At 34.9% G+C, this 25,345-nt stretch overlaps 1 protein-coding gene and 1 pseudogene across 1 annotated transcript; one reads left to right on the top strand and one right to left on the bottom strand.

Annotated features, from left to right (window-relative positions):
* The window catches only part of LOC141507664 (olfactory receptor 52R1-like), a 44,194-nt pseudogene that overhangs the window by 11,068 nt on the left and 7,781 nt on the right, over window positions 1-25,345 (bottom strand).
* Window positions 5,413-6,351, top strand: LOC141489504 (olfactory receptor 52E4-like). The gene has a single exon (XM_074190091.1). It carries the CDS (start codon window positions 5,413-5,415, stop codon window positions 6,349-6,351), a length of 939 nt encoding a protein of 312 aa, XP_074046192.1.

The following is a 25,345-nucleotide window of genomic DNA, read 5'->3' as shown; positions in this document are numbered from 1 at the left end:
TCCTATCCCTTAATATGACTTTTCAGCTATTATCTGATATTTATAGTAATGATGATGAAAATGATGATGATAGTCATAATACTACTTAGAAAATTCACTTATAATATACCTGCTCATGAAATTTTAAATGATAAAAGAATCTGTCATATTTAAATACAAATATCTTAATTATGAATTTAATAATTATCACATATGACTAAACAGGTATGCAAATGTCTACTGCAAAATACCTTGTGATGGAAAATGAATAGGCCAGAGGTCGAGAATGAGTCATGCCTACTTAGTAATGCACAACTGATTTATTCACTTGTTTTACTTGATTATTCTTTTCCTCTCATGGATTGCTATGTTGGAGGAACCCATAGTATTCAAATATGGGCCTGGAGGAAAAATCCAAACTGAGTATTTAATGCTATATAGTTACATGAAATGTCTTTAATTTTGGAAGATAGGGGGGGTGTTAATGAATAGTGCTCCTGATAAAATAAATATTTAATTCAACCCCTTTATTTTACAACTGAGTAAAACTTAAAAGATGACTTCACCTAGAGGTTATCTCTTTTTTAAGGCCATACAGCATGTTTGTATCAGATCTAAGCAGAGACTCTAGATGCCTTATTTCCAACTTCTTTGCACTAAACCAAACTATCCTTTCCAGAGACAAGTGCATTATTACAGTATATGATTCACAGGAAAGGGGACAAATTCAAGCATAAATAGTGTTCAGTGACTTACACAGGACAAGGAAAATAAACTTATCCAGAAAAAGAAAAACAAGGATTTCCAGTTAAAGAAAGGAAAATATATTTTAATGAACATAGAATTAAATTTAATTTAACAATTAAGGGGTTAATTTATACCAGGCATTAAACTAAATATTGGGGATATGAGAACAAAAGTGAAATAATCTTACCCTCAAGGATCTTATTTTTAGTAAAGGGTAGGGAAGGGATACAAAATAAATACAATTATTTAAGTGCTAAATGTTTATACAAATAATATAAAATAATTTCAAATGAAAGAGAGTGCAAATAACTAGTGAATTGCAGACAGATCAGGAAAGGCAAAAGGAAGTTAGGCATTCTATGAAACAGGGTAGCGAAAGGGATATATTCCAGGGTTGGGGAAGGTGTGTTTTGATGACAAGGTATGTTCACCCATTTTAACATTTTTTGATAATTCTGTAGTCTTTAGGAATCTCCATGATTCATTGACCTTTGCATGTGTCTCAGAGAGCTGTTAAGCATATCTTCTTCCCTCTCAGATATGGTTTCTGCTTATTTGCTCTTTCTCCTTTTTTTCACTAGAGGATCCAGTGAATCAGGTCCACATATAAAAACCCCATCCACATCCAGAATTTTACCTTACATGTTCAAAATCTTTCTCTTCTTAGTCCATTTGGTGAGAATTATTTGAAAACAGTGAGAATTAATGTTTTCCTTTCCTTTGATGAGAGACAGAATTGCCCAGACAATTCTTCTGGGTGTAGATATGTGACCTTGAACAAAATACAGTAAATAGGTGTACTGTTGGAAACTTAATATTATGAAAGTCATTTCCTTTTAATCTCCATGTCTTCACTTTTTTTTGAATGAGAAATGATTATTTGTTTTTATTTGTGTATGTCAATTGGACTATACCTCTATGCTTATATGTGTAAAATGAAGAACAGATATAAAGACCAGGGTCAGCTAGGTGAGACAGAGGATAGAGCACCAGCCCTGGAGTCAGGAGGACCTGATATAAAGATCAGGTCTCCAACTAATTTTCATAAAAAAATCCCCTTATTAAAAATAAAATATATTAAAATACATTGCCAAAATATGTTAAGTGGCAATTAGGCATAGGGGATAGATTCTTGAGTGTGAATTAGAAAGATATTGTTTAAAATTCTTCTGCAGACTCTTAGTAACTGTGGAACCTGGAAAGTCACATAAGCTCTTACTTTTAGGGTAACTATATATATAACAGAGATAGAAATAACTGCAATACCAAACTCGTAACAGTATTCAAAGACAAAAATGAGATAAAAATACTACAGAGACCTTGAAGCACTATGTGTTAGTTCTTTGTTCGTTTTTACCCTAAGGTTTTTATGATACTTCTTTTAAAAAGAATGAGTTAGAAAATGGTCCCATTATATAGTGGCTTCATCTGATAATATTTGTATTTATATATTTACTTTGGATCAATACATATTAGGAAAGACATTGACAATCAGGAGTGCTAGGGGAAGAATGAGTAGTGTGATGAAAGAACTGGAGACCATGAGGCATGTTCTTGAAATTGAAGAAAATAAAAATTATTAGAGATTCAATTTTGCATACAAGATAGAGAGCTGACTTCAGAATCAGGAAAAGGTAATTGTTCAGCCTCTGACCAGTATGAACTGTGTGAGCCTGAAAAAGTCACTGATAGTGGCTAACGTAATTCTTTAAAACTGTAAGTTGCAAAAAGTGCCATCTGACATGTGTAGAGTCATTTAATAATTCTTAGCACAGTTTAAAAAGAAAAGATAAAATTTAGAGCAAGATTAAAGGATCTATAAAGCAAGCACTTGATTGTACTTTTCTTCTAGTTTCTCCTGGGTTAAAAACTTTCTTTCTTAAAGTTCTGCTTAGAATCAGAAACTCTTAAAGTTAGATGGGACATGGGAAGTTACTGGTAAAATCTTTCATTGAAGAAAAGAAATCCTTTTATAGCTTTCATGCCATGCTTTTATCTAACCCCTTCTAGCTGTTAGGTGGTTCATGTCTTCCTGGACATGGAATCACGATTAAATGACTTCATATATGGCATTAGAAACTAGCCATGTGACTTTGAACAAGTCTCATTAACTTTTTTGTTTGCCTCAATTTCATCAATTGTAAAATGGAACTATTAACAGTGCCTATTTTGCACAGTTGTTGTGTGGATTAAATGAGATAATATTTGTATTTTGCATTGTCCAAAACCCATCACATAATAGGAGCTATGTAAATGCTTATTCTTATTTTTCCATAGGAAGAAAAAAAAAATATATATATATATACATATATATATATATATATATATATATATATATATATATATATATATATATACTATCATTGATGAAGAGAAATCCAATCCTTTCTATGATAGCCTCTTCCAATTTTTAGATACTTCTAATGATTAGGAAATAGTCGATTATAAAAATACTCAACCACGCTTTTTATAACATCAACCAGTTATTTTTAATTCTTCCAAGTTAAAAAAACATCCTTTTCATATGTCAAGAATTCATGTCCTGATTGCATTCTACAATTCCTCTGGATACTAAGGAGCTCCTCAAAGTCTTTGACTTTGATATTGTTTCCTTAATTGAAGATATTCCCGAGATAATCTGACCAAAAAAGCAGTTTCTATCGCCTTTCGTTTGCTGAATACTATGACTCTCAAAATGTATCTTAAAATAACTTTGGCTGTTGTGGTCACTGTATCTATCACATTTGATTAAATACAGGTCTTTTCCATTAAAGTTTCCTTTTCTTTCAGAAAAGTTTCTGCCTAGATATGCTTCACCAACTTTGTATTTATCAAGTTGCTTTTTGCACCCAAATTTAAGACATATATATGTATGTGTGTATATATACACATACATACATATATATCTATATATCTATATCTATATCTATATCTATATATAATTGTAAGAAATATAAATCTGTATGGCCCAGAAAGGTAAAAGGATTTCTTCAAGATCACACATGTAGTAAATATCAGAAGTGAAATTTAAATCCAGCTTCAATGCTTCTCTTTCCACTGTGCTATTGCCTCTCCTAAATTACAGAAGTAATGGATAATTGAGGTAAATAGATGTCTTATAGTCTCTCCCATTTTAATATTAAATAATTTTCTTCCTCTTTCTGCACTCTACTCTATATTCTGCCCTCCCCCAACTATATTGTTATATAATTTCTTCTCTTTCTTCCTATGTACCAGCAACAAAGCTATAATGCATGACTTACATAGTCCAAACTGATGTAGATAATAGTCTCCTTTACTTTGTACTGATTAGACTACATTTGAAGAATTATGGCCAGTCCTGGACGTAACCTTTTTTGAAAACTCATTCACAGGAAATTTAAAAAAGTAGTTATCAGGATACTGAAGGGGCTGGGGTCCATGCCTTGGTCCTTTGCCATGCAAAGTCAACAAACACTTAATAAGAGCTTGATTTGTACCAGGCCCTTGGTATCACTGGGAGTAAAACTACGAAGAGAAAGAAAATCTTTGAATTCAAGACTCATATTCTAATTGGAGAAGACAACACATAAAGGGGAATTGAAAGAGGATGGGTGATATGGATTGAACATTCACAAACAGGGTGGAAATATTGTAGAGAGAATGCAGCTTGGAGAGCTGGGTGAACTTCTTGGAGAACCAACCAATAAAAAGAGGATCTCCAGATCCTTTAAAATGTGCCAAGATCACTTGAAGTCAGTCAACAAACTAGTAGTTATTGTCTATTTCTATAATAGACAGGTGATAGAAATGTTTAAATTATAGAATTCTCAGGATTACATGAAAGTTATCTTAAAAAGAATGAAAAGTTTTATCTTAAAAGAGAATAAACAATATTGGTTCTAGACAACAGGATTGCACCTATTACTAGGAGTTAATGAAAAGGAAATGTTATTTCAGGATTTGAAAGAATTTTCTTAGAATTAGTGCTGTGTAAAAAGAGAATGCATTGTCTTCTGAGATAAAGAACTGCTAAACCCTGAAATTAGATTAAAAAAAGTTTGATGGCCATTGATTGGGAATACTGTAGATGGGGGATCCCTTCAAATAGAGATTAAAATAGTTGGTACTCATACGTTCAAACTGAAAGGGTCATTTACTGATTAGGAAAACATATCAATGGAAGGAATCAGTTTTTCTCACAGACATCATATATGTTTTAAGAATTGGATATAATATATTCCCCAGATTTCCATCAAATGAGTCAAGTGGACCAAATCATCAACCCTTGGCAAATACAGTATCTATTACACCAGGTTTTCTTTATCTTGGGGTCTGAAAACTGAAAATATCTGATTGAAATTTTTATTTTAATGAAATTTGTTTCCTTTTCGTAATCTTATATTTTATGTTATGTACTTAGTAATTATTATGCAAATAATTCCAATTAGACTACATTAACAATGCATGATATAAAAATGGGTCAGAATTCCTGCATTAAACTAGTGACCAAAATATCCTGAGTCCCTAAGACTTCCCTCAGTCTTCTGGCTCCTCTAGAAGTATTCATTTGGGATCACTTAGGACTTCAGTAATCTCCAAATGGAATTGATTAGATTACAGAGCAGATCACGCCTTCCCTTTGCTTCATGCCAGGACTGTGAAAAATTGTGGTGCATCAGTCATCTGCCATGACCCTTGGTCAGGATGTTATCTTCCAATGAAACCAGCTCTCTTCCTGCCTTTTTCCTACTGCTGGGGATCCCAGGGCTTGAAGCTTACCACATCTGGATTGCATTCCCTTTTGGTATTGTGTATCTGACAGCAGTTTTGGGCAATATCATCATTATGCTTGTGATCAAGACAGAACAGAGTCTTCACCAGCCAATGTTTTATTTCTTGGCACTTCTATCCTTTATTGACCTAGGACTATCCACATCTACCATCCCCAAGATGCTGGGCATCTTCTGGTTCAACCTCAGGGAAATCAGCTTTGAAGGATGCCTCATCCAAATGTTCTTCATTCACACCTACACTGGCATGGAGTCAGATGTGCTGTTAGCCATGGCCATTGACCGTTTTGTGGCTATCTGCTACCCACTGAGATACACCACTATACTCACCAACAAGGTAGTGGCTGTCATGGCTTCAGTGGTCGTTGGGAGGCCAGTTCTTCTTGTCCTCCCTTTCTCCTTCCTCCTTAAAAGGTTACCGTTTTGTGGACACTATGTAATTGCCCACACCTACTGTGAGCATATGGGAATTGCTCGTCTGGCTTGTGCTAGCATTCGGATAAACGTAATCTATGGTTTATTCACTATTGCTGCCCTTATCTTTGATTTGATTCTCATTGGTCTTTCCTATGTTCAGATACTCCGAGCTGTCTTCCGCCTCCCCTCCCGGGATGCCCAACTGAAGGCCCTGAGTACTTGTGGCTCCCATGTTTGTGTCATACTGGCTTTCTATACACCTGCATTTTTCTCCTTCATGACCCATCGGTTTGGTCGAAATGTCCCCCGCTACATCCATATTCTCTTGGCTAATCTTTATGTGGCCATCCCACCAGCCCTTAATCCTGTCATTTATGGAGTTAGGACTAAACAGATAAGGGAACGGGTGCTACGGGTATTTATTCAAAAAGAGTAACCAACCTATCCTCAAACTGAAAAAATACTGTCAAATTATTCACTGAAATGAAAGCAATTCTCTTTACCAAATGTTTACTCAAGAATATGATGGAGAAAAAGCTCAACATTAGAAGATGAAGTGATTCATGCCCCTCTTACTATACTTCATTAATTTATTCCATTGATTACTCTATAGTATCTGTCTTTCCTATGGCTTCCTAGGTATACCCATTCTACCTGATACTTACCCTGAGTTATTAGAGATGACCCTCAATTTGATGATAATAAAGGGTATCACTAATTTCCTTAGCAGGTACAGGGTTAATTGACTCTGTCTCTTATGGTTAAATTACTGGTTTGAGGCAAAAAGCTTTTGTCTGTTCTTAAGGCAGATATAAAGTACCCAACATGGAAAAGACCCATCACAGGTGTTGAGAAAAATTGGGTTTATTGGCTTTACTCTAATTAGTGCTATCACTTCTTTATGAATTTTGGGGGGATGGAATGGTTTCAGTTTCCATGTCACCTGTTTCCTCTTTGGCAAAGCATAGCTAAGAGCTGTTAGGTTGACTGTCATGAATATACCAAGATTGGATTGGAAATATTTTTCACACGAATATTTGGAAGATTATTGTTAGATATAATTTAAGAAATTAGTCTCAAAGTTACCTGATTCTCAGTCCAGTTAAAAACTATTTGTTCTCAGGGGCCTCTAGAAGGCAAAGTGGATGGAGTGCTGACACTGGAGTCAGGAGGATCAGAATTCAAATCTGGCCTCAGACAGAATAGGAACTATTTAGCTGTGTGACCTTGGCCAAGTCACTTAACCCTATTGCCTTGCCAAAAAAAACTATTTGTTGTGATGTCTAGTATACAGCCATTTCCTTGGTTCTTCTTCTGTAGATGTGAGTAGTCTGCGTTCACTTTTTACTTCTGCCCTATAGAATTTTAAATGCAATCCATAAAAACATATTTCTCAACATGGAAGGAGTGTTATTTTCATTTTTGTCCTATTAATATTAGGTCTATTTTAAGAATAGTCATGGACTTCTGGAAAGACCACTGGCCATTTCCAATCCTAGGATTAGAGTCACTCTAAAATCCAGTGATTGTTTATTAAGCCAGGACTATATTTAAAATCATCTATTCTGCATTTAAGAGTCTAAACAATCAGGATCCTTCATGATTTATAGTTTTCTCATACTTGTTACAGTCGACCCCCTTCTAGCAACTCTATACTCTTGCAACTTTACTTGATATTGTTAACATGTGATTGTCCATCTCCTGTCTGTGCTTTTTTCCCTCTCTCCTGTTGTCACATCATGACAACCCTGGTGTCTTACAATATTAAGTTTACACGCCACCATTTACAAAAGGATTCCCAATCCACATGGTCACTTGAATCTTCACTTCAATTTTAACTTTCATTCTAATATGTATTTGGTATTCACCTATTGATTTGTATAGTGTGTCTTCTATGATATATACATATATATACAAACTCCTTGAAGGCAGAGACTGTTTTTGCTTGTTTCTGCTCTTCTTTGTTATTTAGTGCATTGCTTGATTGACAGTTACTAATCATTGCTATTATTAATGCTACTAAAGCTAATAATATGATTATTATCATTGTTACTACTACAACGGAGAACAGAAAAATCCCAAAGAAGTAAATTGAAAAGATTATCCTTCTTTATCAGTCAGTCATCAACAAATACAATGGGAATACTGTATGTCAACATTAGGGCCTGGTTTGAATCAGACAAAGATATATTTGCTCATCTCACTGCATTGTCTATTTATACAAGGTGAGTAAGACAAGCACATATGCACACAATTTCCTCAAGAGATTTTATTGATATTTTGAGCATATGTTACCCCCCTTCCTCTATAACTATGAGATATTTCTAATTAAGTTATACCCGAGCATGACTGAATGGGAGAAAGAATGCAGAGTTCATGATATATGAAAGCATTCTCAATCTAAGATGCCAAACCAGGCCTCCTGTCCTAGACATCCTCACAGAAAGGACACCAGAAAGTAGCTAGTGTTCAGAGTTGAAATCCAAAATAGCCTTTGCAAAATGTTTCCTGATTTTATTTCATTGGTTATTTCATTACCCCTGATGTTTTGTATTCCAATACCATCAAGCAGCTGCAACTTATGAAACTAAAATCATGGAATGTTCCTACCTTCGAAAGTGAAAACACACACGTGCTTATGTGTATTTGCATTTACATGCATTTAAATGCATATGTTTGTACATCTATAAGTACAAGGTCAGATATGTGTGTAGGCATTGATATGCATGTAATGTGCACCTGCGTAAGCATATGGTCATATGTGTGTCAGTGTGTATCTATTTATATGTACGTGTGCTAGTGTAACCTGTCAATCAAGGAATACATATATGTAAATATGTGTACAAATATATGAGAGCACATCCATATATACCCACATGTATGCAGTTATCTATTTAGCACCTATTTATACCCGAAATATTTAAATTAACAGAAATATACACACATTCCCAATGCATGTTATAGATATATATCCATGAATATATATATATACATATATATATATATCTTATTAAATTCCACAGAGATGACTGTGTACCATCACACATACATGTGTATTTCAGTTTGTTAATGCAGTAAAATTCCTATACCTTTGCTTCATAAACTGCATATAAATGCATACACATGCATTTGCGGGTAAGTACAGATTTGTATACTATATACAAATATATTCATTTGTTTGGCATTTAAGGCTTCCAAACACTCAATACTAAAAGGAGGTGCTGAATTGAGTAGCCAACTCACTTAGAGTATATATCTGTTTTATTGTTGACTTCTGACATCACACAGAGTTGGAACTAAAGAAATCAGGGTGCTTTTGTTTTGTTTTGCTTTGTTTTGTTTTGGTTTGGTTTGGTTTTAGTGACCAATATTCAGGAAAGCAAACTTTCTTTGACCCACATATACTCAGAGAGTGCAGGCCACTTTTTTGATAGAGAAAGCCAGTTCTTCAGATCCAATGACTATTTTTGTATCTTACACAAGAATCCTCACCACACTGTTCCTGCTTATATGACAACCTCAGTTGTAACCCTTTAGACTCCCTCTCCTTTTTTTGACTTCCCTTTTCACCTGTGAACTTCCCCTTTTGGTAGCAAATTACCCGTATTTCTACATCTCTTCTCATATTTTTTACTTGTTCTAAAAGTCACCAAAGCTTTATTTTTTCCTGAAGACACTATATTCCTTGATTCCTTTTTCAAGGCTGTTTTTTCCTCTTTCATTCTCTGATGACCAGAAAGAGGAGTTAGAGTATTGTTTGCCCCTTCTGCTACTTTCAGAGCCTCTTAGTACCCTGAGACTTCCATCATTCAGTCACCACTTCAAAATTCAATAAATATTCTTCATGGATAATTTTCCTGTTATTCTTTCTACCTCCAATAAATTTGTCTCTTTCTCACCAATGTTTCTATTTGAATATTCTTCTCTCAGGTATTCAATGTCATCAAGGCTTATAACCTCTTTGTTATTAAGCAATTTTTAGTTATATCTCACTTTTTGTGACCTCTTTTGGTGTTTTCTTGGAAAACATACTGGAGTGGTTTACCATTTCCTTCTCCAGTTCATTTTACATGTGAAAGGTTGAGGCAAACAGATTAAATGACTTGACCAGGGTCACAGAGCTAGTGAATATCTGACATAAAATTTGAATTCATGAGAACAGGTCTTAATGACTCCAAGTACAATACTAAATCCACTGTGCCATCTTGCTACCCTGGTCAGTAGTCTTTAATTCTGCACAAACTTTTTACCCATTCGCTTATAGAGTACTCAGGAAAATTTGCCTCATTGACTTAAATTCCAAGTTTCATCTCTACATTTTCTCTAGTGGAGTCAGCTCACAACCCTTCTGACGTTAAATCCTGTGAAAGAATTTCTACTGTCCTAGTGGGCAAACATTTCATTCTCTTCTAGACATTGGTTGAATGCTTGGTCTTTTCAAAACCATGGCCCTAGATATTAATAGTTTTTGATACTATCACAGAAGACAAAAACTAACTAAACAAAAAAAAAACTTTCCTCTTACAGTAACTACAGTAGAAATATTCCAAAAATGTTTAGACCTTTTTTTCCTTACCCTAGAAAGGTTCTTGAAGATAGGTCATGAAGAAAGATGTTGATTATGATTCCAAACAGAAAATGGTCAGAAAAATGGGCATATACACACACATATATATATATATATATATATATATATATATATGAAATTATAAGTCAGAAAGGCAGATAACTGAATAGAGTCCTTGTTCTTATTTAGTTTTATTTAATGTCTGACCCTTTGTGACCTCATTTTAGAATTTCTTGGCAGAGATATTGAAATGATTTACAGTTACTTTTCCAGATTATTTTCTAGCTGGGAAACAGAGGCAAATAGAGTTAAATGACATTCCCAAAGTCACACAACTAGTATCTGAGGTTATATTTCAATTCAGGTCTTCCTGACTCTATCCATTATGCCCTATAGCTTTTGTAGTTCTAGCATCAGATACTTACTAACAAGTGACATAAGTCATTTAACGTTTGTCTGCCCTAGCTTCCACATTTTTTTTTTAGTTTTTGCAATATAGTGGGGTTAAATGACTTGCCCAAGGACACACAGTTGGTAATTATAATGTTTCTGAGACTGGATTGGAATATGGCACCTCCTGACTTTAGGACTGGTACTCTTTCCACTGTGCCACCTAGCAGCCTCCCTTCCTCATTTTTATAAAAGGTATGATAATAATATCAACCTCACCAAATTCTTGTAAGGATAAAATGAGATATATGTCAAGGTCTTTATAAACCACGAAATTAATTGCAAGTATAATGAAAATTGTTATTACTATTTTACATTAATATGCAATGCATGTTGTAATCATGTAATAATAGCAACTTTATTTTATTTATTATTCTTTCCTTTACTCCCTTAAATTCTCATGTCATTTTATGGTGGACATTTTTACAAAATAAATCTTCCTTGTGTTTGTTCCCTCCAAGGTAATTTTTCTCTTCTAGGCAACAAGTTACGCTATGTGACTATGCGATCATAATTTTTATAATGATAAAATACTATTCTGCTTTTTGAAATTATGAGCAGGATGTTCTAAAAAACATGGAAAAAGAAATGACTTGAAATGTAATCAAATTTACTGTTTAAAAAGTAATAGCAATATTTTACGATCATTTTCAGTGAATGACTTAGCTATTCTTAGCACTAAAATGCCTCAAGACAACTCTGAAGGATTGATGACTTAAAAAAAGAGTGTTATCCATTTCCAATGAAATAACTGAGAGTATCTAAATACAGATTTTTTTGATTTTATTTTTCTTGAATGATTTTTTGGTCTATATTTTCATTCACAACCTCTCTCTTATGGAAATTTTTTTTTCATGACTATACATGCACAACCTTTATCAAATTACTTACCTTCTCATTTGGGTTATGGGAAGAGAGAAAGGGACTCAAAGTATTAAAGGAACTCAAAGTGTTAGAAATCAATGTCAAAATTGTTTTTATATGGAACTGGGTGAAAATGAAATAATAAGTGGAAAAAGAAAAATGAAAAACTATAGAGGAAGCATAGTAAGATGATAAGCAAGTGAAATCATTGACAATAAAGTCATGATAATGTTTATTAAGGGGCTATTAGATAAGTCAATCATGGGAATGCTGTAAATTAAACTTGTGAAAAAGTCTATTTGTGCAAAAGATGAAAATAACTCAGCTACATAATAATATAGTTAGGTAGTTTTGAAATAAAGTAGCATTCATTTTGTTGTGAAATGTCTATTTGTGGTAGTGACAGGGTTAGAGATTCTTTATGTTCATTAAGATTTTTAATACTAAACTGGATAAAACCAAAATGAATGTCTTAGTCAAATTGATAGTTGACATAAACTTGGGGAAGAAAATTAATAGAATCAATGGCAGTGAAAATGAAAAAAGAAGGATTTGAGTATTTAGTTGAATTTAATAAGATGAAATTCCATTGGGATAAATGTTATTCTTATTCATAGGTTCAAAAACTATGCTTTTATGAGTAAAAAATGAAGAAGTTTTTCTGAAACATGATAGAGATATTTTATTGTATTCCAAGCTCAATTTGAGCTATTGGTCTTCATAAGGCACATTTTCCAGATCTTTCAATTTTGCATGTACTCTAGGTTGTTAATATGCTTCCTGCAATGTGATCAGAAGTAAATATCATTTTTCAGATTGGATAGGATCATAATGGAATATTCTCCCTCACTTTGAACATATGTGAATTTTAATGGCAGTTGGATGCCATGCAAGACTCAGATTAAAGTTGCAGTCCATTAAGCCCCAGATCATTTTCACAAGAACTATTGTATAGATATTTGCTCTTGTTGCTCAGTTATTTTTCAGTCATGTCCACAGCTTCATGATTACATTTGTATCTTTCTTGGCAAAGGTACTGGAATGGTTTGTCATTTGTTTTTCCTCTGGATAATTTTTAAACATAAAGAAACTGAGATAAACAGGATTAAGAGAATTCCCCAGAGTGATGCAGCCTTAAGATGCAGTCTTAAATCAGATTTGAACTCATAAAGATGTCTGACTCTATCCATTCCACCATCTAGCAGTCCATTGGCTAGGTATGCCTCCATGCTATATTTATGAGATTGATTTCTTTATTTATTTAAGGCAAAGTGATTAAGAGTGACTTGCCCAAGGTCACACAGGTAGACATTTACTAAATATCTGAGGTCACATTTGAACTGGGATCTTTCCTAACTCCCGAGCTAGTGCTCTATTCACTGCATCACTTAACTGTCAATGAAACTGATTTTTAACCCTGTTTGTGACCCTCATATTTATTATTTTATCTTGTTCACTGCAGCTCATCATTCTAGTTTGCCAAAATATTTTGGATTTTATTATGGAATGGATTAATTATCCAAATCATCCTTCCAGTCATTTGAAAATTGAACAGGATAAGACCAAACACAAATGCCTGGACTCTTTAATAGAAAGATATTTCACTTATTAATGGATACACTTTGAATTGAAACATTCAATCCCTTCTAAATCTGCCTAAATGTTCTACTATTTGGTAGTCCTGTTATATATCTTAGCATATAATTCACGATGGTGGCATGAAAGACCCTTAAAATGTTTTGCTGAGGGCAGATAGTTGGTGCAGTAGATAGAACACCAACCCTGGAGTCAGGAGTACCTGAGTTCAAATCCAACCTTAGACACTTAATAAATGCCTACCTGTGTGACCTTGGGCAAGTCACTTAACCCCATTGCCCTGCAAAAACAAACAAACAAACAACAACAACAAAAATGTTTTGCTGATTCTTGGTGAACTATGTCTATAGCATAAAGTCCTGGTGGCTTTTAAATATCATCAATTTCCTATTATGAACTCTGTGCCCATTTCTCCTTGTTCTCCTAGATAAATACCCGTATTAATTCCTGTTTCAAGGTCTTCTCAAGATTTTGATTGTTTTTCACCTGAGCAAATTGGCATGTTGTAGACATTCTTTTTAAGATGGCAATATTGAATGCACATGAATAGAGACAGTTTGAACCTTGGCAAGAAAAGATCATAATTTGAATCCCTTCTCCTGGACCTTTTTGAATGAATGGATGAATGGATAAATTAATGAATAAATGAATGAATGAATGAATGAATGAATGAATGAATGAAAAAACTTTAGTGAAGATTTATAATGCACCAAGAATTAGGTTAATTATTTGATAAAAAATACAAATCAAAGCTGTCTTTAATCCTTGAGGAACTGACATTTTGCTATGGCAAAATGATACATATACATATATATATGTATATATATACATATATATGTATATGTATTGAAGAGTGCTGATCAGGGAAGTCTGTATTATTATTGTGTTTTAAAAAACATATCGTTGCTGATTATTGCCATAGGCATTCCATGATTGACATTCTTTTTCGAGTAGTACCATTTTTTTGTAGACCTAAAAAGCAGCACAGGAGGAGAAATATGGAAAGAAAGTGCTATGTGGGAGATAACAAAAAGAGGGCACCATAAAAATGTAACATAAAAAGATAAACTAAAGAATGAGTGCTGGCAAGATAGCACAGAGCCACACCCCCCCTAAAGCAGGAGTTCCAGGTTAAGAGTTAAGGCTATGAAACCCACAACATAGTTTCTATATGTACAAAGGTCCAGAGGGTAAAATAGGAGGCAGAACAAATTGCTAAGTAAGGAGTCACTGGATTTGGATATCTTGTGTAATTTCTCGGTCTTTACTTGTAAAACAAAGGGATTCATCTTGGTTCCAAAGAAAAGGAGTTAAAATACATATTATCTCTCTAGGCAAATGTGTATGTGTGGGGGCGCTAAAAGTACAAATATCACATACATTGTTTTTGTGTAGGGTCTGGATACACTGCACTAAATCTTACTCTAAGTAGCAGATTGAATCCCCAGCATTTGTCTCCCTATGCCTCCCCTCGAATTTTTAAGGTAAAAATGAAGACCTGGGAGTAATTTCACAGGTTCCGAACTAGTATATTTATCCTTTTTTAATTGTTAACATCTCCCCAATATTATATAATACAATTATATAATAAATAGATAAAATAATATTATATATATATATTCTATAATATAATCACATAGCATAAATTAGTAGTTGTAAAAGAACATTGACTAATGCAGTAGAACAAGAGCTTCCCACAGTTGAAAAATACTCTCCTATATCACTTCTGACCTCAAGGGTACAGGGGTTCAAGCCACTACAAAATATTTCTGCCAGCAAATTCATTTCTGGGTCTGTTCTGGTCAATGGATGATTCATTCTTCTCCTTGGAGCAATAGTGTCTAAGGTGCTGGTTAGATTCTCTGCTAGATTGGCTCCTTACTGAACTTGGTGACTGCTTCTATGAATTCCAGTTGATGAGATGAACTTTAAACAATCTTCTGATTTTTTCAAAGCTCATAAGGATAAAACCTGGTTCTCTTTGCTTTGTATACTCATTCCCCTAAAATCAGAAAAAAACAGGGTAGAGAAAAGAAGTAGTGACAACACATATTCACAGTTATATGGAAGATAGTTGGTTATGGAAATATAGCAATGGTTAATACTAGAAGGGTGAAGTTCCTTTTAACACTGATGATTATCTTCACTATCCTTCTACCTTAGGCTTTTAGAAATTCTTGCCTCCCTCTACATAAAAAAAAGAGTCATTAGTTCATTTTACAAACATACTCAGTCCTTAAAATTTCAATGCTTTCTCCATCATTTTCTTAATTTTAGACAATCAACAAAACAACAAACCAATGTCTAATTATAGTGGTTTTGGATTTCTGAGGGGTAAATGTTGACAGTAAAATTTTAATAATCTTCACTCATGGGCTGGTTTGAACTCATTCTTACTATACACCTACCCCTAAACTGAGATTAGTCTGTGCTATATCAGAGATATATAGTGCTATTTCATCAGAACTTTCTCCAGAATAATGAATTCAGACCTTGAGACAGTTTCTGTACTAACTATTTCCCATTGTGATCTAGTAATTTCATTGTTTTTCATTCGGTCTTATCACCAGTTTTTGAGCCTTTGCATTGATAGTTCCAAATGCATATATCATGTTGCTCTACTTTTCCTTTAAGACACACTTCACTGCCATCTGCTGCAAGAAATCTCACATCCCTAATTAACAGTGACAACCTTACCAAATTACTTTGTAGACAACTGTTTTGGGCATATTTATATTTATTTACCTTATATTTATGTTTCAATACTTGATGAATACCACATTAGAGACAAGCTCCTTGAAAATAGAAAATGATTTATACTTTTTATTTTGGAATGTAAATCACAAAAAATTGTGCCTAGACATCTAATATTTATTGACTGACAATTTCTTTGTGCAGGTTAGCAGAAGGTATGGATGCTGAACTATATTCACTTTCATATTCAAGTTTCTTAGATGGCCTTAGTTTTGAAAGGAAGCAAAATTTGGTCCTAGATCTGTTTGGTCCTGACCCAGTAGATTATGGGGTTAAGCATAGGGGGCAGCAGCAAGTACATATTGCCTAAAAATGTGAATGTGGCAGGGTATCTGCCAATTGAATAGATGTATGAGGAAAGAGAAAAAGGGAGAGATATAAAAAGTGAGGATAACACAGACATGTGAGCCGCAGGTGCTGAGTGTTATTAAGTGTGCATCTTTGGAAGGGAGACTAAATATTCCTCGAAGTATCTGGTTGAAGGATAGAGAGATGCATGCTACATTTGTGCCCATAATCAAAATGATGACAGCCAAGCTGTAGACGCTTTTGATGGAGATATCAGGACAGACCAATTTTAGCATAGCCATGTGCACACAGTAAATGTGTGGAACAACATTGGTCCGGCAGCATGGCCACTTCCTCACTAGGAAGGAATGGGCAGTCATGAGTATTAAGCTTCATAGGAGTGCCACCATACCAATCTGGACAACCACAGTGTTGGTAAGTATAGATGAGTGTCTCAGTAGGTTACAGATGTCCACATATTGGTCCAATGCCATGGCCACCAGGAACCCTGACTCTACTCCAGAAAATGCATGAATGAAGAACATCTGAGTGAGGCAGCCATGGAAGTTAATCTCATGGTCATGAAACCAGAATAGTCCAAGCATCTTAGGAAGAGTTGATGTGGAAAGAATAAGGTCAGTCATAGCCAGCATGGAAAGGAAATAGAACATGGGTTCATGGAGAGAGGAATCTGTCTTCCTAATGAAGAGGATACTCACATTTCCCACAAGGGCAACAGCATAAATGGAGCAGAAGGGGATAGAGATGCAGATGTGCAAAGACTCTAGACCAGGGAAACCCAGGTGGATGAATGGACTGGGATTGATGAACTGAGTTCAAACATCATAGGCCCCCTGGCCATATATGGGTTCTATCTATTTTTATGTCCCTCAATTGCTCTATGTAGGTCAGTGTAAAGATTGCAGTGAATGACACTGTTCACATCTGTAAGGAGAGAATTTATCATTTTAAAATAATCACTTTATGATCCTGCCCTTTGATCTCATTGGTGAAGAAGAGAAATTGAACTATGGCCACCCTCTGCTGATAAGTATCTTCAAGCATGTTAGTGTTCAGAAGGTTAAGGCAGCAATACTTTCTTCTCATGATGCTGACAGTTGGTGAGTAACAATAGATTATATCTACCAGAGATAAATCCTCATCTTGTTTAAAAAGCAAACACAACAAATATTTATCAAGTGCCTGCTGTGCACAGAATCCTGTTCCAGGTTCTGAAAGATATGGAAACACTATGATTCTTCTATCTTCTTACATTTCATTACTAAAGACTATTAGATGCAACCATATAACTACAATACATATAACTATAATACAAGATAAATGTAAAGGATAGCTGCAAAATACATTCAAAGAGGTTAGCATGTGAGTTGGATTCTGAGCTGTATTTTTCAATGGATAATAAATGAAGAGAGTATCATCATTAATCACCTGAGGAAAAGGATAGAGACATAAAAGCAAAGGATAGATTTAGAAGAAATATTGTCTAATTTGGATAGAATTTAAAGTGACTATGACAGAAAAATATTTACTAAAATTAGTATGAATGTCATGTTGTAGATCGTCTGAAATGCTATGTAATGGAGCATGGAAATTTACTTAATTGGCAAAAAGAAGAGCAGAATGAACAAAGGTGTTGCCTACATAAACATTTCCTTTATTTATAATGACAAAGAGACAAAGAAAAGTATCTTTTCCTTTGATGAATTCAATAATTCAGTTGTACAATTCTATTGACTATCTCTTATGCATTAAACATTGCATGAAGAGTTGAACAAATAATTATAGTTGCACTAAAGTGCCTATATTGATGGGTCTCAGTAGAGCAGTGGTACAACAGGTTAACTGGGAGGCCTTCAGCTCCAGCAAATAAGGCAACTTCCAGCCCTATAACTCAGGGAATAATGGCTACAACTAAGCAGGTCACTCCAGTATAGTGGGCAAGCTGCCAGCACTTCAGGACTCAGAACAGAAAGTCAGTGATCAGGAGTCTAAGCATTAACTCAAAAAAACTGTGACAGCACCTCTGCACCCTAGGAATCAATCTTAACTTTAATAAAAAGGAAAGAAACACAAATGAAACTTGCCTATGAAAAGCTAAGATGGCAACAGAGAAGATCCAAATAAAAACTCAGAAGATGACCATGTGAAAAAGGCTACATGTGAATTCTCAAAGGGAAATATGAATGGATCTCAAATCCAAAGTATCTTCTTAGAAGAGCTTGAAAATCATTTTTAAAAAAATCAAATAATAGAAGCAGAAAAAAATTGAGGAAAGAAATAGGAGGTATGTGAGCAAGCCAACAACATGCGGGAAAAAGGATAAAATTGACTAAAGAAAGCAATCTCTAATAAAAAAAAAACAAGTGGTAAAATAAAAAAAAACCTAAAAAATGAATCTTTAAAAGGTATACTTGATCAAATGTAAAGGTGGTACAAAATCTAACTGAGAAAAATAATTCCTTGAAAAGTATAACTGGACATGTGGAAGCTAAATGACTATGAGACACTGAAAATGAGCCAACAAAAATCAAGAAAATTAATAAAAAAAGAAAATATAAAATACCTCTTTGAGTAAAAAAATATAACTGACCTATAATACAAGTATAGAAAAATTAATTTAAGAATTATTGAATGGTCTGAAGGTGATAATAAAAAATAAAAGATCCTTGACAAGCTCTCTCAAGAAATTATCAAGGAAAACTAACCTGATATCAAAAAACCAGAGGGTAAAATTATAGTTCAAAGATCCCATAGATCAAATCTGGAAAGTGATGTCAAAATAAAAACTTCAATGAACATTGTAGTGAAATTTCAGAATTATCGGGTCAAGGAGAAAATAGTGCAAGGAGTCAGAGAGAAATAATTCAAATGTCAAGTCTTAATCACAATTACACAGGCTTTAGTAGCTTCTTCATTATAGATTCAGAAAACTTGGAGCCTTATATTCCAATAGGCAAAGAACATTGGATTACAATTAAGAATCAGCTGCCCAGCATAATTGAATATGTTCTTTCAGTATGGATATTCAATGAAATGGGGTATTCTCAAATTATACTGATAAAAAGACCAGAGCTAAACAAAAAGAAAATGATCTTCAAATAAAAGATACATGCAAAGCATAGTAAGGCAAATATTAAAGAAATTTAGAAAACCATGTTATTCAATAAGCTTAAACTACACATGAAGATAGTACTTTTAATTATGGGCCAAATCTCTACTAATACAGTTAATACAGTTAAGGGGGGGGGATACATAAAGAAAGAGTGTGGGAATAAGTTGATTCTGATGTGATGATACAAAAAGGTGGGAAAAAAGATAGTAGTGGGGGAAGAGGAAAAGAGGAGGCAGAATGAGAGAAATTATATGGCCCAAATAGGCAAAAGACGTATTACTGTGGAAGAAAAGAAAGAAGGGAGGCATGCATTCTTTGAACCTTATTTTCATCAGATTTAAGTCAAAAGGGGAATAAAATACACATGTAACTGGGTAAAGAAATCTATCTTTCCTGAAGAAAAATACGATTGAAAAGGAAAATTGAAAGGGATGAGGGACTAATGGAATGGAGTGTAGATTGAGAGAGGCAATGATCAGAAGCAAAACTCTGGTAAAGAGAGAAATGATGAAAGGAGAGAAAAGGTAGAAGGAAAACAGAGAGTAAGTATTCATAACAATGAATGTGAATGGCAAGACCTATCCCAGAACTGTCCCAACTTACTTTAAAAAGTTTTTATTGACAAAATTAACAATATATTTTGACTTTCCATTTTAGTGGGAACTCTGTGGTAACTTGGCTTCATTTACTAAAACATTTAGTAAACAAACATGAGCTTGGATACAAATCTCACCATGAGCTAAATGTTGTTTGCAAACTACATTTTGACATAAAACTATACCATAAAAAAGAATAAGATAGTAGAGTGAATTAAAGAACAGAATCCTACAGTATGTTGTTTTCATGAAACATATTTGAAGCAGAAAGATACAAGCATAGCAAATGTAAAAAGCTGGAGCAGAATGTATTAAATGTAGATAGAGAATACAAGAGTGAGTTTATTATAAAGTGATTACATATATAAAAATAAAAGAAATTAAAAGAAATGATACACTAGGAGAAAGGGAAAGGGAGAGGTGGAATTGGGTAAAAGAGGGAAGAAAAAGCTTATTTAATTGAAGGAAAATGAGGAAAGGTGAGAGGGTGTGAGTCAAACTTACTCTTATCAGAATTGACTCAAAGAGGGAAGAATTTACACACTCCATTCAGTATAGAAAACTATTTTCCCCATACAAGAAAATGAGAGTAGGGAAGATAAAAGTGAGTAGTGATAGAAGACCTGGGGCGATGGTAGTCAGAGGAAAACACTTATAAGGAGGGGTAAAGTAATAGGAGAGAGAGAGAGAGAATAGAATAATCAGGAGAAGAAGGAAAATACAGTTAACAGTACTAACTGTAACAAAAATTTGAAGCTTATCATTTTCTTGAAGCATTCATTTCTCAAGAATATAACAAATGAATTTAATTTGTAAGAATAAGAGCCATTATCCAATTGATAAATGATCAAAAGGTCATTTTCAATTTTCAGATGAAGTAATCAAAGCAATTCATAACCAAAGAAAAAGAAACACTAATTCATTATTAATAGGAGAAATGAATATTAAAATAATACTGAAGTGCTATCTAATACCTATTAGATTTGCTAATAGGACAGGAAAGAAAAGTAACAAATGTTGGAAAGGATGTGAGAAAAAGAGATACTGATGCATTGTTGGGAGAAATGTGATTCAACTGTTCTGTAGATTAGTTAGGAAATTTGCCCAAAGGCCTATAAAATCAGACATACTTGTTGCCCTAGTAATATCATTACTAGGTCTATATCCCAATAGAGTAGGAAAAGGAACTATATTTACAAAAAATATTTATAGCAGTTTCTTTTTTGAGGCAAAGAATTGGAAGTCAACTGCCTTAGGGAATGGTTTAACAAGTTGTGGTACATGATTATTATGGAATACTGTTCTGCTATAAGAAATGATGATCAGAATACTTGGAAAAATTTACATGAGTTGATTCAAAGCGAAAAATGTTGTGTTCACAATAAGAAAAATATAGTAAGAAGACCAATTGTGAATGATTTTAGAAATGTTTTTAGAAATAAAATGATTTAAGCCAACTCTGATGGACTTATGATGAAAAATGCCATCCATCCCCAGAGAAAGAACTAATGATATCTGCATACAGATTAAAGCATACTTTTTATTTTCTTTATTTTTCTAATTTTTCCAGAGTGATCAATAAATTCTTTCACAGTATGACTCTTATTGAAATCTTTTGTGTGACTACACATGTATAGCTCCTGTTGCAGAAAAAATTATCAAAAATTTGATCTAAAAGATAATATAAAATCATTTTTAAAATTTAAAAAAAATATTTTTTTCTTTTTGTTGCAAGGCAATGGGGTTAAGTGATTTGCCCAGGGTCACTCAGCTAGGGACTTAATAAATGTCTGAGGCCAGATTTGATCTCATGTCTTGCTGACTCCAGGTCTGGTGCTCTATCCACTGTGCCATCTAATTGTCCCAATCTTAGTTTCCTCATCTGTAAAATGGGGATAATAAAAACCCCCCAGACTTGTTTTCAGGAATAAAATGAGTAGATAGGTGTAAAGTTCTTTGTAAAACCTTAATGTTCGGGTGGCTAGGTGAGGCAGTGGATAAAGCACCAACCCTGGAGTCAGGGGTATCTGGGTTCAAATCTGGTCTCAGACACTTAATAATTACCTAGCCATGTGGCCTTGGGCAAGCCACTTAACTCCATTGCCTTGCAAAAACCTAGGAAAAAACCTTAATGTTTATTATTGGTTACTATGAATTTGTAATTAATAGGGGGAATAGATGAATAGATTTCTTGAAAAATAGGCAATAAAGAGATAATTTAGGAAGGATAATCCTCCACTCATTGGGATAATCACTAGCTGCTGACATCAGGTGAGTAGACAGAGAGTGAATGAGAACTGGGTTAAACCAGGTTAGTTGGAATTATTGTCCACCTAATGGCAAACCATATCCTGACCAACACCTCATCGCAAACACAATAGTCAAAGAAAAATCTTAATTTTAATAAAACTGATCCCTAGTTCTAGTGCCAAAATCATCAATAGGTTAGGCCTAGACACCAGATATTTTTATTTAATTATTAGAGGAAATCCCGGGTGAAGAAATTCTATCTACCATTGTTGATATATCATCATCTATTATGCCTAACCTTAGAGATTTATCTGAGACAGAGTAGTTAAGACACACAGACTCAATCTCAGACAGCAAGATTTCAAGTCACATTTCCAGACAATAAGGACATTAAGACATTAAAACAATCTAGACCAATAATAAACTGTCCCCTAGTCCAAGTCATAGTCTAACCCCTAAGGGAGATGCCAGAAATGCTTCTACATTCTTAATAGATGAATCCCTGTTACTATCCACACACTGGACTCTGTCCCTGGAAAGTTCACTTGGATATTGAAAATTAGTCAAAAGATGAACCAGGTAAGATAGAAGGGGTAGCTCAATGAAGTTGCTGCCTGGCAGTCTTTACCAAGAATCAACCTGTAAAAAGTTCCTGATTCTGGGAGGGCCCAGATCTCTACAGACCATACAAATAAGCAACTACTCACTTTACTGAAAAGCGCAAAAGAAGAAAAAAAGTATTCTGGCCTTTATAGTTTTATTTCCCCATTCCCAGTGTGTAAATAATTTTCAATGATATCTTCCATCAATTGCTACATGGAAGTATAAAATCACTTCCAGGTGGAGATTGTAAGAATGTGGAAAGTAAAGGATTAAGATGAATGACCAGGAAAATGAAACTCCTTGGGGTTATGGCTATGGAGACGGAAAGATTTCAACAACTTCAGAAACCTTCTCCCTTGTGGGTGACTTGTGCGAAATCCTATGAGTTTGTGCCCAAATTCATTTTTAAAGGTCTCAGAGCTCTGACATAATGACCCTCAAAGGCTGTCAGATCTAACCAGTCACTGGTGATTCCACAATATGGAGTCCGATCCCCAAGGGTCAGCAAGGCTAGCAAAACTTAGGAAAGAAAGGTCAGGAAAAGCTCAGGCAAATATTGAGTGGGGAAGATGGTGGAGAGAAAAGAGGCACAGTTCTAAAGTCTCCTGATCTCTTCCCCATCTATCACATGAAACAAACCTCTTAAAAGAAATCCGAACCAGGAAACCCAGAAAGAAAAGCCAGGAGAGGAAAATCTACCTCAGGATTTGTCTCCTGCAGCAGCCTTGGCTGAGTACCTGCAGATGAGTCTGAGCTCCCAGGGAAGACCAGCCAGACTAACAGCTGAATCGGAACCAGGAGGGCCCGAGAGCCAGACCTGCTGGATCAGCGGTGGGGCTAGACGATGGGGGCTTGGGTCCATGGGGAAGCAGAGGCGCTGGTGTTGGTGCAGCACCCCTGGAGCTTGGGGAAGGGGCTGCTGGGAGAGGTCTGGTGCAGGAGAGCTCCAGACATCATCCCTGGGCTCCTCTGGTCTGAGAAATTCTGAGCCCACGCCTCCATTGCACTGAGGCCTCCTCCCAAACAAATGCAAATTATTTCTGCCTCAGGCCCAGGTGTGTGAGCAAAAGAACCAGCCCAGCTGAGGAATCACCTCAGGCCAGGGTAAAGCCCACCATTGATTGAAGGCAAAAGAATTCAATAGCTCCAATTCCCTCCCTCAAGCAAAGGGAGAAGGCCTCACAACCAAGGTCACAGACACCCCAGAGAAAGCAACCAGCACCTCCGACTGGCCAGCCAGAGAAACTGCACTCAGTAAAGCTTTTAGCTATCCCAAGCTCAGATGAACCAGCCCCACCTAACTCAAGGTGTTAGCATAATGAAGAAGGGTCAGCAGAAAGGTGGATCCATAGAAAAATTCCTGGAAGGGAAAGACCCCAACCCAGAGAGACATGGAACATCTGAGGAGAATACAATCTGGTCTACAGCACTTAAAGACTTCCTTGAAGAAATAAGGAAGGAGTTTAAAAATCAACTGGAAAATTTGGGAGAGACAATTAATACCTTGCAACAAGAAAACAAAACCTTAGAAAGTAGAATTGGACAATTACAAAATGAGAACAATTCTCTCATCCTCAGATGAGCAAATGCAAAAAGAAATTAATTCTCTCAAAACCTCAATTGGTCAAATGGAAAGCTCTTTCAAAAGAAGAATTGACCAATTGGAAAATGTTAATGAAGAAAACTCCTCCCCCCCAAAAAATAATGGAGTCTACAGAAACTAATGACTCCACGAGACAGCAAGAGTCAGTTAAACAAAATCAAAAAATAGAAAAAATAGAAGCAAATGTGAAATACATCATCAACAAAACCACTGACCTTGAGAATAGATCGAGAAGGGGAAACCTGAAAATTATAGGACTTCCTGAAAACATTGAAGAGAAAAAAAGCCTGGACTTAATATTACAGGATCTAGTGATGGAAAACTGCCCTTACATCATGGAATCGGAGGGCAAAGTCGTTATTGAAAGAGTACATTGATCCCCCCCAGAAAAAGATCCTAAAAGGAAAACACCAAGTAATGTTGTGGCCAAACTCCAGAACTATCAGATAAAAGAGAAAATCCTGCAAGCAGCCAGAAAGAAACAATTTAAATATCAAGGAGCCACAGTAAGGATCACACAGGACCTGGCTGCATCAACTTTAAGGGATCGAAGGGCCTGAAACGAGATATTTCGAAGAGCATGGGAGCTTGGAATGCAGCCAAGAGTCTACTTTCCTACAAAGCTGAGCCTTCTCTTCCAGGGAAAAAGATGGACATTTAACAAAATGGAAAAATTCCAAAAATTTCTGATGAAAAGACCAGAGCTAAACAGAAAATTTGGATATC

This window comes from Macrotis lagotis, chromosome 1 (assembly GCF_037893015.1).
Source record: "Macrotis lagotis isolate mMagLag1 chromosome 1, bilby.v1.9.chrom.fasta, whole genome shotgun sequence".
Lineage (NCBI taxonomy): Eukaryota > Metazoa > Chordata > Mammalia > Peramelemorphia > Peramelidae > Macrotis > Macrotis lagotis.
The sequence above is the reverse complement of the archived record's forward strand: the minus strand, read 5'-3'. Positions and strand labels throughout refer to the sequence as shown.